At 39.6% G+C, this 15,564-nt stretch overlaps 1 protein-coding gene across 1 annotated transcript; it reads left to right on the top strand.

The window, feature by feature from the left end:
- Positions 1–8,821: 8,821 nt before the first annotated feature.
- TAS2R16 (taste 2 receptor member 16) lies at positions 8,822–9,738 on the top strand (the record flags this gene model as incomplete). The annotated part of the gene is given in 4 exon segments (XM_079931670.1): positions 8,822–8,856; positions 8,858–9,369; positions 9,372–9,482; positions 9,485–9,738. Coding segments are annotated over 4 exon segments (891 nt in total). The 5' UTR covers positions 8,822–8,842.
- Between the last annotated feature and the right edge of the window lie 5,826 nt (positions 9,739–15,564).

The following is a 15,564-nucleotide window of genomic DNA, read 5'->3' as shown; positions in this document are numbered from 1 at the left end:
ACTTTTTCTTGAGGTGAGCAAGTTAAAAAGCTTATGTGGCCTCTTAAGCATGATTTCTTAACAGTAAAAAGAATTTTTAAACATCTAGAGGATCCCAGGAAAAACAAAAAAGCCTTCTGTCTCTTAAGCTCATTCCCCACATAGTTAAAACAAGACCAAGGAATTACATGCCCCAAAACAAAATCAAAAAAAGAAAGTTCATGTTACAAATAAGTCTCACTTCATAAAACAGTAATTTGTGGTATGTCAACAAATGAGTATTCTCTAGATAAGTTGCATGTTAGAGCTTTTAACTTTCCATTTTTTTAAACTTTCAATTATGAAGGTCTAAAATGAGCAAAGATACTACCATAACAAAAATAAGAAAAAATTTCAGATACTTAGGGTAACCCAAAATGTTGGGGTTTTTTGTTGTGGTGCAAACATATGTTTTCTTTCTCTTGGGTAAATAAATACCTAGGAATGGAATAGCCATATCATATGGTAGGTGTATGTTTAACTTTTAAAGAAACCGTCAAACTGTTTTCCAAGTGTCCCAGCATTTCACATTTCCACCAATAATATAGATGAACTCCAATTTCTCCATATTACTGCCAGCACTGGATCTGGTCAGTCAGCTAAAGATGAAACCTTTCAGCTTTCATATGCCTGAAAAAGTATTTATCTGACCTGAATTCCTGAAAGATATTTTTGTGGTTATAGAATTTAAGGTTGAAAGTTTAAAATTTTTCTTTCAGTGTACTAAAATTTTGCCCCACTACCTTCTGGCTTTCATTGTTTCCTACAAGAAGTCTTCTATCATACTTATTTTTCTTCTGTATCTAATGCATCTTTGTTCTCTGGCTACTTATAAGATTTTCTCATTAGCGTTGGTTTCAAGTAATTTTGTTATTATATGCTTTGGCATAATATTCTTCGTGTTTCTTGTGTTTGGAGTTTATCGAGATTCTTGGATCCGTAAGTTTATAATTTTCATGAATTTGGAAATTTTTCCAACCATTCTTTTTTAAAATAGATTTTATTTCTTTTAGAGGAGTTTTAGGTTTCACAGCAAAATTGAACGCAGAGCACACAGAGTTCCCACATACCTCCTGTCACCCCACCATCAACATCCTGCTCCAGAGTAATACATTTGTTATAATCGGTGAACCTACACTGACACATTACTGCCACCACCCAAAGTCCATAGGTTACATCAAGGTTGACTTTTGGTGATGTATATTCCCTGGGTTTTGCCAAATGTACAATGACATGTATCTACCATTACAGTATCATATGGAATAGTTTCATAGCCCTAAAAGTCCTCCATACTCCCCCAACTCCTGATAACCACTAATCTTCCATAATTCTGCCTTTTTCAGAATGCCATACAATTGGAATTACAGACTATGTAGGGTTTTCAAATTAATTTCTTTCACTTAGTAATATTCATTGAAGGTTCCTTGATTTATTTCATGACTTTATAGCTCATTTATTTTTAGCAGTGAATAATATTTCATTGTTTGGATGTATTACGCTTTATTTTTCTATTTTTCTACAGAGACTACCTTATTTTTTTTAAACATATCTTCAAATGTTTCTTTGTTCCTTCCCTTCTCCCCCATCTCATCTCCTTCAGGGACGCCAGTGCATGTATATTAGGCTACTTGAAGCTGTTCTACAGCTGTGTCCCCTCCCCCTCCCCCTAACCCTCCCCCTCCTCCTCCCTCTCCCTCTCCCTGGCTTACCATTTTTTCTGAGTTTGGTTTCATATACATTCTATTGTTATTTCTTCAAGTTCACTGATCTTTTCATCTGCAGAGTCTAGTTTGTTATTTTTTCCAGCCTTATTGAGACATTATAAACATATACTTAAGTTTAAGGCGTACAACATGATGATTTGATACATGTATATATTGCAAAATGGTTACCATAATAAGGTTAGTCAACACCTCCATCCCTCACATAATCACCATTCTTTCTGTGGTGATAACATTTAAGATCTACTCTCTTAACAACTTTCAAGTATGTTAGATCCCCAGAACTTATCCATCATATAGCTGGAATTTTATCTCCTTTGACCAACATAACCCCATTTTCCTCACCCCTCAGTCCCTGGCAACCACCATTTTATCCTTGTTTCTATGAATTTGGCTTTTTTAGATTTCACATATGTTATACCGTATTTGTCTTTCTCTGACTATTTCACCACTAGTGAAATCTTTAGCAACCAGGCTACCATACTGTGCTAGGGACAATCTGTGCCCTAAATAACCCTAATATTGAGGTCCTCTTTGCCTGCTGGGATATGAGTTTGTCAGTCCAAACCCCATCTGATCACCTGTTTCTCAGACCACTCCTGGTATCACTTATGTTTGTTCAGACTTCCAAAAAGCAGATACCAAAATAGTATTAGATATGCAAGAGATTTATCGGAGAAACGTCTGTGAAAAAAAAGGAGGATGAAGCTGGAGAAGACAAAGATAGACTCCAGACTGAGATGAGACTTGACCTCTATGAAGGGGTGGAGGGAAGCAAGAGGGTCAGGTAGGAAGATTCCTGAGCTGCAGTGCAGTTTTAAGAAAGTCCCGGCCTGAATGAAGAGTGTCCTTGAGTCAAAGTCACAGTTGATGAGTCCCCCATCTCACGGGAATGAATCAGCATTATTCCTCCTTCTATCTCTGCCATGCTTAGTCACTAGGTGAGCCCAGCCCATGGGAAGCATGGCTCTTATTGCAAATGTGGTTCTGGATCCAGAAGCTTGGCTCACCAATTACATTCCCAGCAGCAGACAATCTGAGCAGCACATTTTCATAGCCACAGTCGCCACAGCTCCTTGCTGACTAGTCCATGCAAATACTGCCCTCTAGAGTTCTGCAAAGCACAACCCCGCGACGTCTTTGTCTCCTAAATACTGCACAAACTCGCCTGTCTTTAAATTCCAATATTCCCATCGCTTCCTCACTCTCAACTCACGGAACCTTGTTTCCCACCTCACTGAAAAACACGCGTAAGAAAGGAACTTCTACATGTTATCACCACATGTATGCTTCTTTTCCTCCTGCTACTAAGGGGAAAAAATCCTTGCATGCAGCAAAGGCCAACTCCTCTACTTGACTAAGCCCTACTACCATCTCTTGCTTACTAAAGACAACGCTCCCAGAAGTTAGTTTCCCCTCTCTCTCTCTCTCTCCTGCATCATCAGTTTCCCCTCCTCTACATACAAAAACATGCTGTTACTTATCTTTTAAAAATGTATGTATTTATGTGTATGAAGGTTTGGGGGAAGGTGACTGGCCCTAGACTAGCAGGATAGTCACATGTGGTTTATCCTTGAGAAATTGTTTTCAAACTCCAGGGACATAGTCCCTGCAGAGCCTTTCTTGCCTCTACAAATAGGGTTTAAGGCAGCCCATGAACAACCCCAAATTCTGAGATGGGACAAAGACCAGGAGGTTTGAGAATGCTGGTCCTCTTTCTCTTCAATTCTTATTCCTTTTTTCTTCATCTTCATCTCTTTCTATCCTGCTGTTTGCACTTTCCCTGTTGTTTTTTTCCTATGCAAATGCTTTGGTGGTACAGAGGTATCCAAGTCATCCCTTGGGTGCACAGAGTGCACAGAGTGGGCACCACTGTGTGCACCCAGCACTGGCTGATGAGTTACTGACCTTGTAGTTGAGAAACATACAGAAGGTAACCAAGTGAAGATTTCTCACAGCTCTTCCATAGCCAACCTCTCACTCCCCATCACCACATATTTTTAGTAAAGATTTATTCCAAAATCCCTCTTTGCAACATCTGAAAATTTTATTCTGCCCCAAAACTACAACAAAGAAATTTTCATAGAAGGACATCATTTATTAAAAACCAAACCAAAGATCTCACTTCTTTTATATGTTGAGAAAGTCTCAGCTTGGGCCAAAGTTGGGCCTTCCATTAGAGACTGATAAATCTATTTAAACTGGAGCTTCCTGAGGAGTGGCCACAGGGTAGCCTGTACGTACAAGGACCTGAGTCCTCCCCAGGCTAGAAGGAACCAGATATGACGTGTTTCAATCAATGATTTTCAAACTGAATCAAGCATCAAAATCACCTAGAAGCCTGGTTAGAATTCAGATTGTTGGGTCTCACTCCCAGAATCTCTGATTCAGTAGGTGTGAGTAGGGCTCAAGAATCTGCATTTCTAACTATTCTCCAGGAGAAGCTGATGCTGTTAACCCATAGGAATCACAGCTTTAGACACCGCAAGAGAGGAGTGTCTCTGAGGGTGTTTATCATTCAATTGCCTTAACCCCACCCAACCTCATGGACTTGTGCTATGTCCTAGGGAGAGACACAAAGTAAAGAAAACATCTCTGAGGCTCTGGAGTGTGTTTGTGGCTTTATTTTTCCCCCCTCTAATTGAATGTAACAGGAGAGGAGGAGTGTTATTCTCCTCCATGTTACCTCAGATCACCAGAGGCTCTGCACCTTGAGTGTTGAAACGTTCTAAGGCAGCAGGGCCAGTGCCTGGGAAGAGTGATGAAAACAGAGGCAGTGCTGAATGGAGTTCTGTCTGTCACCTGAATCACAGTTGTTTTGCTGTTGATGGTGGGGATGGTCTTTAACTCCTTTTGGCCAGAATTTTGCCTAAGGCCTTTGGATAGCATCATTTTAGTATTAAATTATAGTTCTTGTATTTTCTACAATTTGCAATTTGCCAACTGAGTGGGTATATGCTCCCAGGGTTTCAGTAATGCATACATTCAATAAATTGGAGACTAAACAAATTAATGCTATGATTCTTAAAGAATGAGATAAAAAGCAAGAAAAAAATGAACTTGCTTCAGGCTGCACAGGTTGATGGCAGAATTAAAAATAGAAGAGAGAATGAGTTTGGATCGTGTGCTTGGACCACATTAGTTACTATTAGATATTCTTTTCAAATGCTGACCCTTTGGGAGCCATTGCCACGTGAAAAAGATCGATTCTGACTGTTACAGAATTCCAGTAACACAAGGAAGAAAATGTGTTTGGCTAATTGGGAAACATCTGATTCCACTATTTTTTGGTCAAATTTGGGATTGGTTTAACAAGGGTCAAAGGCAAAACTCCACGACAAGCCTGTGGGGAAAAGAGTTCTATTTTTCAGGAAAGGGAATTATAAAGGGGAAGGCAGGTAAACAAAGTGTGTTCTTCATTTTAAGGTGAGGATGAAATCATTTTTCCCACAACCTTCAAGGATGAATGCCATCTTCCTCCACAGAACAAATATATCCTGAAAAATGAGACTAAGCACAGACTGAAAAGAAGCTTCCTGTGCATTACGTGGCTCGTGACTCTGATCTGTTCCATTGTATCACCTCCTTCTCTGGCTCTCACCCTCCTGCCTCCTCTTATAAAGACCTTTGTAATTACACTGGGCCCACCCAGGTTTTCCAGGATAATCTCTCCACTCAAGGTCGTTAATCACAACTGCACAGTCCCTTTTGCCACATACGGTAACATACTCACAGGTCTGGGGCATTAGGATGTCAATATTCTGGAAGGGGGACATTAACGATGTAAATAAACTACCACGTTATATTAACAATTGTTGAAGTCACATTGTTGAGTTCATATTGTACTAACTTGGGGTCCATTTGCCAGCCCCACTGGTCCAAACACTGATCAATAAATGCACATTCACAGCAGTGCAGATCATGGGAACCACTCTCCACAATGTCACATATGATGTATAAGAACTTATAATCACCATTTGTCTCATTCAATTTTGAAGGATTTGTTCAAATTAAATGCCCAAGCCACAAGTTTTTCCCTAAAAAATTGTCAATTTGGGCACACTTATATTTTAGCATCTTTGTCAATTTCAAGTATTTGAATGACATAAGAGTATAATCACATGTGTGCATTTCTCTATTATACTAGGAGGCTAGCTTTATGATTTTCAAGGCCCTTACGCTTGTGATATAGTAGGACACATGGTCTGCTCTCCTTGTACTCATCATTCATTCAACAGTTATTTTCTAAGTACCTACTAGGGGCTGTTATGTTCTAGTTGCTGAATCAAGGGACCCCAGAGATTGCTCTGCAGGATTCACAGGCCCACACAAGAAAAGAGCCAGCCTTTGAACTCCTAACCCCAGGGAACATCAACCACCAGTTAGGGGCTCACTTTATATGTCTCACATTCAAACTTTCACAAAGAGAATCTGGGTTATTCGATTGGTCACTATCAATATGGAGAGTGCCCCTGTGGAGTGCAGTAGAGCCAGGCCTTGAGGGTTCTCAGAATGAGGCAGTGAATACCAGAGGCAACATGCCTAGTGTATCCAGGACAAAAGGCAGGTGTTAATGCTATATATTAACGTATATTTCACGTCATATCATTTCTTATTTTTCCTTTTTTTTTTTTTTGCGGTACGCGGGCCTCTCACTGCTGTGGCCTCTCCCGTTGCGGAGCACAGACTCCGGATGCGCAGGCTCAGCGGCCATGGCTCACGGGCCCAGCCGCTCCGCGGCATGTGGGATCTTCCCGGACCGGGGCACGAACACGCGTCCCCTGCATCCGCAGGCGGACTCCCAACCACTGCGCCGCCAGGGAAGCCCTCTTTCTCCCTTCTTATACCTGGATACATCTCAACCAATTCACCTTTTAATTGAAAACTAAAAGGTGCCATCTTCCTTTTAAAATTTCCTGAATGCAGATCAGATGCTTTCTAATATTCTGTTTCCTAGTGTAATTTTTAAGTGTGGTTTACCTTTGCACCATGAGTTCAGTGGTTTCTTGTTTTACTTTCAAGGGTTCTATGACTTTCACTTTGTCTCCCTCATCAACTAGTAATTATCAGAATTAGCCTCTCAATTTTGAAGGCACTAATTAAATATTTGGTGTCTATCTGGTATAGCTTTCCAGAACCAATTTCCTGAATTCATTTTCTGGTCTGCATATATAGCTCTGGATTCCTAAATACTGAGTTATTTAGAAGTAATGTGCAGTTTGTCCCTTGTCTAAAACAGCATTGAAAGTCTACAAAATCACACGCGTCCTGCTTATAGGGATCTTTGTGTCTCTGAGGCTTTCAATTACCATCTTCATATTCCAAGGTACCACACACCACCACACATTCACTTCCACACCAGTGACATTGGATACTTGGAACTGTGGTCCCAGAATCGAGACAGAAAAAGGGCTTGCTTCAAGAGGGTGCTATTGTAGTTGTTTGGGCAACTGCACATCAAATTTGCCTCTAGTGAGATTACAAAGAATAGAAGGACTAAGGGTTAAGCTTCCAAGTTTCCTCAAACAGCTCAGAGTGTGAATACTCAGCTGCTTCCCCACAGACATCTGGCTGCTCAGCTCAGCCTCAGGGCCTATGGGGTGGAGCTTTGAGCAGCAAGAGCACAGACGGGACGGTGCAGCCCAGGCCAGGCTACACAGCTTGACAGGGAAGCAGCTGCCAAGTGCCTATCCTCAGCAGGTGCCTGACGGATCCGCCCATTCCACATCCACTGGGGTCAGACTTGCTTGCGAGCCCTCATAAGACACTTCCAGAAATACCTAGTGGGAACTTGACAGAGAGCTACAACTTTACAGAACCAGATTACAGCAGGGCCAGGGACATCGAAGTTACCATCAACAGCGATTACCTTTGTCTCCACAGGCTGGTTAGAGAAGGGAAAGCTTGAAGACAATAATACATAAACAAACAAATAAAGAGAGCAAGGCTTCTACGCTTCTCTATTCAGTAGACCCCATGCTTCAAAATGGTTTTACTAGTGGTAAGAGGGCCCTCTTTCAATTCATCTTGAGCAATGGGAGCAGTGACAAACAGAGCCTCGCCATGTAAGGGGGAAAAAACTGGTGATGATAATGGAACAAGAACATTTCCCAAACATATGTAAAGCATGAGCTCAAGGCACAGGAATCGGCAGAACAACAGCCAGGGAGGCCACACCTCAATTGTAGGGAGAGTACTGGGGGCACCGTGCAGTGATTTCTCTGAGTTTAGAAATTCAATGGGCAGTAAAGAAAGTGGCCCGTCTTGGATGAGGACACTTGAAGGTCTCAGCTTCCAGCAATTTTGTGGGTGGAATCTCAAAGCAAAGATTTTCTTTATTGTTTTTTCTATGCATTCAAACTTTGATTGTAGCATCCACGCCCAGCTGCTGTAGAAGCTGGGGACACACGGTTTCTGAAGTTGACATTGTTACAGCACTCAATGAGCAGAAATGTTACCCAGGATGTGAATGGACAGCGAAGGATTTATCTATCCTGTGTTTCAAACTTTAGGTTAAAAGACTGAGGATATTCTATTTAAAAGATGGGGAAATAAGCTAAAGACACCTCAGGCAGATAAAGAAGAAATAAACAGCATGGTTATGAAATACGGATGCTTTTTTTTTTTTGCGGTACGCGGGCCTCTCACTGTTGTGGCCTCTCCCGTTGAGGAGCACAGGCTCCGGACGCACAGGCTCAGCAGCCATGGCTCATGGGCCCAGCCGCTCCGCGGCATGTGGAATCTTCCCGGACCGGGGCACGAACCCGTGTCCTGCATCGGCAGGCGGACTCTCAACCACTGCACCACCAGGGAAGCCCTAGGGGTGCTTTTTATGGGAATAATCAAATCACCTCAGGAGCAAGAATCCACACTCAAACCACATTTCCCTGCATCCAGGCCTGATAACAAACCAGCAGGCAAAGCATAAGCAAATCCTGCAGATAGGAAAATGGGAAAGTCAAAAATAAGCCCAGAAAAATTTGCATCCAGAGGGAGATATTTTCTTGTGTGAAACACTAGTGGGGCCAGGAATCTGGTCCCTACCTGGAAATTGTTGCAGAGATTCTGAGTCTGTGCCCAGGAAGTTTCTTTGGAATAGAAGGATGATAACCATCCAACTCTGTCTTCTTCATGATCATCTATATGCTCAAGCTCTTGACAATAATTATGCAGAGCAGCTTAACTGTTGTAGTGCTGGGCACAGAGTGGGTAAGTTTCCAAAGGCTATCACCTGTGGAAATGATTCTCACCGGCCTGGGTGTCTGCTGCTTCTGTCAACTGTGGTCATCAATGCTGTACAACTTTTGCTCCCACTTCTACCCTAGTTACGAATTTTGGTACTTCAGTATCGTCTGGGAATTTACTAACATTCTTTCATTCTGGTTGACCAGCATGTTTGCTGTCTTCTACTGTGTCAAAGTCTCCTCCTTCAGCCACCCCATCTTCTGGCTGAAGTGGAGAATTGTGAGGTTGGTTCCTTGGCTGTTGCTGGGTTCTCTGCTGACTTCTTGTGTGTCTATCATCTTTGCAGCTGTTGGGCATTACAGCAAGATTCAACTAATCTCCATGACGCATTTCCCTAGAAACAGCACCATGACTGAGAGACTTGAGATATTCCTGTGGGATTCTTCCATGTGTCACAAGTGGTTGTGTTGATTATTCCTTTCCTCCTGTTCCTGGCCTCCACCGTCTTGCTCATGGCCTTATTATTCCAACACCTGAGGCAGATGAAAGATCATCACACCAGCCACTCTCCAGCCTGAAAGCTCACTCTACTGCCCTGAGGTCTCTTGCTGTCTTCCTCATTTTCTTCACCTCTTATTTTCTGACCCTAATAATCTCCATGTGGGGTGTCCTTTTTAATAAGGGGTCCTGGTTCTGGGCCTGGGAAGCTATCATCTGCGCTCTGGTCTCTATTCATTTGACTTCACGGATGCTGAGCAGCCCTAAACTGAAAAGGGTTTTAAAGGTAAAGTGCTGGGACCTAGAGGCTGCCTGAGGCACAGGGGACAAGAAGACCCCTGGGCAAATGGGTGTTTGCACTGATACAACTAATATCAATAACCTAACCTGCAGGACTCTTGACAATCCCCTGTGTGATGGTGACGCACCATAAATGCAAGCCTCAATCTCTTTCCCTACAGCCATCTATCTCCAACAAGCAATCCCTTCTCTATTCTATGCCACTCCTTTCTTTTCCTTTCCACAGTCCCCAGGTTGGCCCCAACTTTCTCATGACATCTCCATCTCTCCTTAGTCCTCTCTACCTCTGAAATCTTTCTCCCAGTATATTCAACACAAGAGACCCAAAGTCACGGTATCTGCATTTTGTTTTAATTTGACCCATTCCATGATTGCCAATTCTTCATACTAATATGAATCCCTTCCCCACAAGAATTTATTGCCCACATCCTGAATGTTCTCCATGCTAAGCCCTTGATTTACTTTCCATATTTTAGTCAAGAAAAGATCTTGTATCTCTCTCTCCGTTGCTTCTGTACTTTTATTCAATAATATGATTTTCCTTATTTGTGTCTCTTCCAAATACTGTGCCTTTATGCTTTTAATATTCAAGTCAAATTTTAACTATTCTTTTTCTTGCCAAAACATTACTTCCCCCAGAATAGCAGATGACTTACCCAATCTAGGGTCATCCTGGAACCTCTTCAAATATTGGCAATTTAATTTGACCAACTGCACACAGTTTCCATTGGCTGGATTCTTGCCTCTTCATGGTACCACAAGTTGGAATGGACTTTCTAGAAATATTCCCAGATTGAGGCTTAGCTCATTCTCTTCCATACATAACCCAGATATCAGCTGGGAACTCCTCTTTGTAAAATCTGACTGACATTGGCTTAAGTTTTCTGTAATTTTCTATTCTGTATTCTCTGACAATCCAAAGTCCTTCCCAAATGGATAAGAATACAGGAACCACACAGGAATCGAATTAAAATCACGTATAGGACTTTCCTGTTTTTTAGAAGTCCTTTCAACCTCCCAATCCCACAGGTTTCTCTCATATTCTTTTCCTTATAGGGCTAAGTCCTACCTTATCCCCACGGCATCTCTCTCCTTATTTCTCTCCTCTTCACCCTCACCCACTAGCAACAAAGTGCCTTAGTAATTGCCAACCTCTGGACCTTTGAGTCTCAGCTTCCATCTGTTCCAGGCACTTGTCAAGGTATTTTTCCTAAGGACAGCTTCATCTCTTAAAGCATTCTGATGCCAGAGTTTATGAATATAATTGTTTTCACCTTTTATATATATGGGGCATGTCTGATGAACTGAACTTCTGGTTCTGCCATGAGAAGGCTCAAACACCTCCCAAGGAAAAAACCATCCTACAAGAAAAAGAATGCAGGTATCTCAAGTTTTGACCACAAAAGAAAGCTGAGTCCTGGAAAGGAATAGAAATTCTGATCTGGTCTTGGGTCTATCACTCTGACTTGTCTCCCAGTCAAGTCATCCCTTGAATTCATATTTGAAACTGAGGTTGTGAAGTATAAGTACAAACTGAAAAAACTTTTTCCAAAGACTCTGTTCCATTTGATATATCTCAGCAGCATTTCTACTGTTACATAGAAAGGGGAGTAAAGCGTATTTTCCCACTTCACCGTAGCACCCCATGCAGCCTTAGCATTTCCCAAGCTCCAATGGTTCAACTGGAGTAGAAGGTGGGACAGAGCCTGGTGAATGCAGTAATGTCTGGGGAGCAGAGTCATAACCAGATGAAATGGGACTGGGTAAATAAAGGAAAATAAAACATAGATAACAACCGTGTGTTATCTGACGAGATAATCCCAGGAATGCTTAGGAAGCTGGTGGGGTGGCAGGTTGCAAGAGTTTGGGAGCCTACCAGAATAGGTGAGACAAAAAAGCAACTGGAATTTGAATTACTGCTATTGGTCATTTGTATCCACATATTGCATGTTCTAAAAATCTCAGAAAGCTGAAAGAAACAGAAACTGCATTCCACACATATGTGTAAATAGAGAAGAGAGTCAAAAGAAAAACCTTCCCCCTCTGCTCCCAACTATCAAATACACAGATACTCTTCCAGAAGTTGTTAAATATTTGTAATACTCTCGCTGTCTTATTTTGAGTAAGGTGCAATGGAAAAGGTATCCAGGAAGGATATGCATGAGGTAGGGATGTTAGAGCCAGTGGAAGGTATCCAGAACTTAATAAAATAAAATGTAGAAACAGAAATAATAACTGCCTCTTATCATTGTGGTATCTAATAGTTCACAAAGAGCTTCCACGTACATTTAATCATTTTCAACTGGACAAGTTAGGTCATGATCATCCACTCCTGGTAAACAGACCGACAAAAGTCATATGAATTACCTAAGTTCATACTGTTTGTTAATACCAGACCTAAGAAGCAAAGGAAAAGGAAAGGAAATGAAGAGATAAATTTTAAAGAAGTGAAGAGTTTTTTTTGTTTTGTTTTGGTTTGGTTTTTTAGATTATACATCTTTTTTTATTAAAGTGTGTTGATTCAATCTCAAGTGTTTTCAAATGGATGCGTTTGTGGCCCAGGAAATTGCCTTTTGGAACTTATGGCCTGCATAAGCAAAGTCAAATATGGTATTACACACTAGTGTAGGGAAAATAATTATTAAAATAGTGGTTATGCACTCACAAGTTTGTTGTAGGTAGACAGAATTATCAAAAACCCAGATGCTTATAAAAAAGTTTGCATTATTTAGAATTTCTTCCTTAGGAATCAAAGCAGTTGCTTTCTGGAACTACATTTTTCAGAACTGCTCAAAGCACCTCATCTAGATGAGTGTTTTTTAAAAATATATATAAAAAGTCTACCATGAGACTTCAAACATCACATATTTCACCTTTTATAGGCTTTTTATCATGCATCCCTCCCTTTAAAGTCCTTCAGAATAAAATAAACCCTCACATTCCATTAGGAAAAAATGGAAACATTCATGGTCTGAAAATTTTCTGCATTCCCCCAAATCTTGGGTACTATGTGCAATTTCCTCATATACAAGTTTTGAGGAAACCCCTGATCATTTGTTATTGAATATTCAGCTAATGGACATGCCATGGAAAGCTGACATTAAAAGTAGTAAATAGATTAAAATCTATTCCATAAAATAAAAATGTTCTATGATTAGAAGTGAAAAGTTTTAATTTGGATTAAATTAAATCTGGTTAGGATTTAAAAGGAAGATACTTTAGAAAGAATAACAGAGATGTTTGGGCTAAGAACAAGGAAATTCTTTTGAGAGCTTGAGTTAGCTAGATATGAGATTCAGGCACCAAGGGCCTAAATACCTGTATTGTCCAACTTGTAAGCAGTCTACCCTACATAACTCTCATTATTCATAACATCTATTGAGATGATCATTTGAATTTTATCTTTCATTCTATTCATATGGTGTATCACATTTATTGATTTGTGCATGTTGAATCATCCTTGCATCCCAGGGATAAAGTCCTCTTCTTGATCGTGGTGTATGATTCATTTAATGTACTGATGAACTTGATTTGCTTGTATTTTTTTGAGGATTTTTACATCTATGTTCATCAGTGTTCTTGTCTAGCTTTGGTATCAGGGTAAGCTGGTTTCATAAAATTAATTTGAAAGTGTTCCCTCTTCTTCAATTTTTGGAAGAGTTCAAGAAGGATTATTGTTAATTCTTCTTTAAATGTTTGGTAAAATTCACTAGTAAAATCATCTGGTCTTGGGCTTTTTTTGTTAAGAGGTTTTTGATTACTGATTCAATCTTCTTAATCATTGTTGATCTGTTTATATTTTCTATTTCTTCACGATTCAGTCTTAGATACTTTTATGTTTCTAGGAATTTATCCATTTCTTCTAGGTTACCTAATTTTTGGCATGTAATTGTTCACAGTAGTCTCTTATGATCTATGTATTTCTGTGGTGTCAGTTATGTCTCCTCTTTCATTTCTGATTTTATTTGTGTCTTCTTTTTTCCTCAGGTTTGTCCATTTTATCTTTTAAAAAGCAGATAACAGTTTCACTGACCTTTTATCTTTCTAGTCTCTATTTCATTTATTTCCATGCTGATCTTTGTTATGACCTTCTTTCTGCTTACTTTGAGCTTAGTTTCTTCTTTTGTTTCTAGTTCTTTGAAGTGTAAAGTTATGTTGTTTATTTGACATCTTTCTCTTAACATATACATTTATCACTATGAACTTCCCTTTATGAACTGCTGCTGCAGCATCCCATAGGTTTTGGTTATTGTGTTTTCATTTTCATTTATTTTGAGATATATTTAAATTTCTCTTTCGATTCCTTCTTTGACCCATTGGTTGTTCAGGAGTATGTTGTTTAGTTCCCTCATGCTTTTAAATTTTCCAGCTTTCCTCTTGTTGATTTATAGTTTCATACTATAAATCAAAAGGGAACTATTTGTAGAAACCTGTGGAATCTATAATACCCACAAGAGGTGGCAAATGATGATCTCTAGAACATGTCTGAAGGCAGAAGTTGGAGAAAAACTTGTTTCTTTGAAGCTCAGTCTATTCAATAAAATTTTTACAGGAGATGTAAAAGTCAGTAAGATGTTAAACGTGCCTACATTTTCTCTGAGATTGTTTGTCAGGCACTGTGCATTACATTCTCCTTATAAATAGACCCTGAGATAAATTCCTTTCCCAGAAGGAACCAAACCAAAGGCCAAGGTAAAGGTTCACCTCTGATGATCCTTAGTCTTCCTGCCACCACAAACTTCACAATTCCCTCTACTTGAATCCAGACAGAGTAGCCTTAAAGTTTGGACTTGATCACAATAACTTTCAGTGTCTGGTAAATCTTGAGCAGAACATTGAGTTCTGCTCTTTTTCCTGTTTTGGTATTTGTGTTTATATTTTGTTAATCGCGTTACTGTTCTTGTGTTAATGGCCCTCACTGTTCTTGTATTTGTATTGTAAACTATGGCAAGTTCTTTCCAAAACTGGTCTTGCTAAAGATAAAGAGCCAAAAGAGAGAGAAAGGCTACCAAGGATAATAGTATGAGTAGTATTGTAGCAAAAAAGCAATCACAGCACACCTGCAATTGTAAACCTTTTAAAAAAATTATCCAGACTTACTTTAATTCCAGAAATGCATATTGAAGGAGAGATTTGGGGGAACTCTTTCTTATAAAGCCTAGAGGAGCATCTATAGTATATTTTACAATCAGTATAAAATAACTTATTCCTGTGACTATTCATAATGTCAAAATGCTTCCTAATAAGAGGGGGAAAGGCATCTTCTTTGATTTTTCTAGACAGAGTTTTTAAATAGAATCTTTGAGACTCATTCACCATTTTTAGCCATGTCTCAAACTCCCCAAACATTTCTTTAAGATGATGTTCTATTTTTAATAAAACTTACAAAATTGATCCTAAGTGTGAATTGACTTTTTGCTAGTTTTGGTGGCAAAGATATAGTTGTATTAACTATATTGCAGTGCCAAGTTTCTTCAAATAATTTTTTTAGATAGAATATATCAAAAATGACAGGTCACACTGGTTAGAGTATGTAAATTCTAACCTATATCATGACTGAAGTTTTTCTTTAAATTTTAAACTAAATGCTAGATTTTTAAAAATTAACTTTTATTAAAATATGCTAGCTGTAAGTAACTCAAACACAGCCAAGATACAGTCAAAATGACTGGGAATAATCACTTGCATTTGCAGGAAAAAATAGATCTTAAAATTTAAGTTTAAAATTAGAGGGAAGATAAATTTCACAAGCCTTCATTCTTAAAGTCTAAAGACAGACTGTGTAGGTAGATATTTCTTGAGAATATTGGCAGACTGGTGTTGTCAGTATTTGATGGTTTGA

This window comes from Stenella coeruleoalba (genome assembly GCF_951394435.1).
Source record: "Stenella coeruleoalba genome assembly, chromosome: 9".
Classification (NCBI taxonomy): Eukaryota; Metazoa; Chordata; class Mammalia; order Artiodactyla; family Delphinidae; genus Stenella; species Stenella coeruleoalba.
Note: the sequence above shows the minus strand (reverse complement) of the source record. Positions and strands in the feature narration are given on the sequence as shown.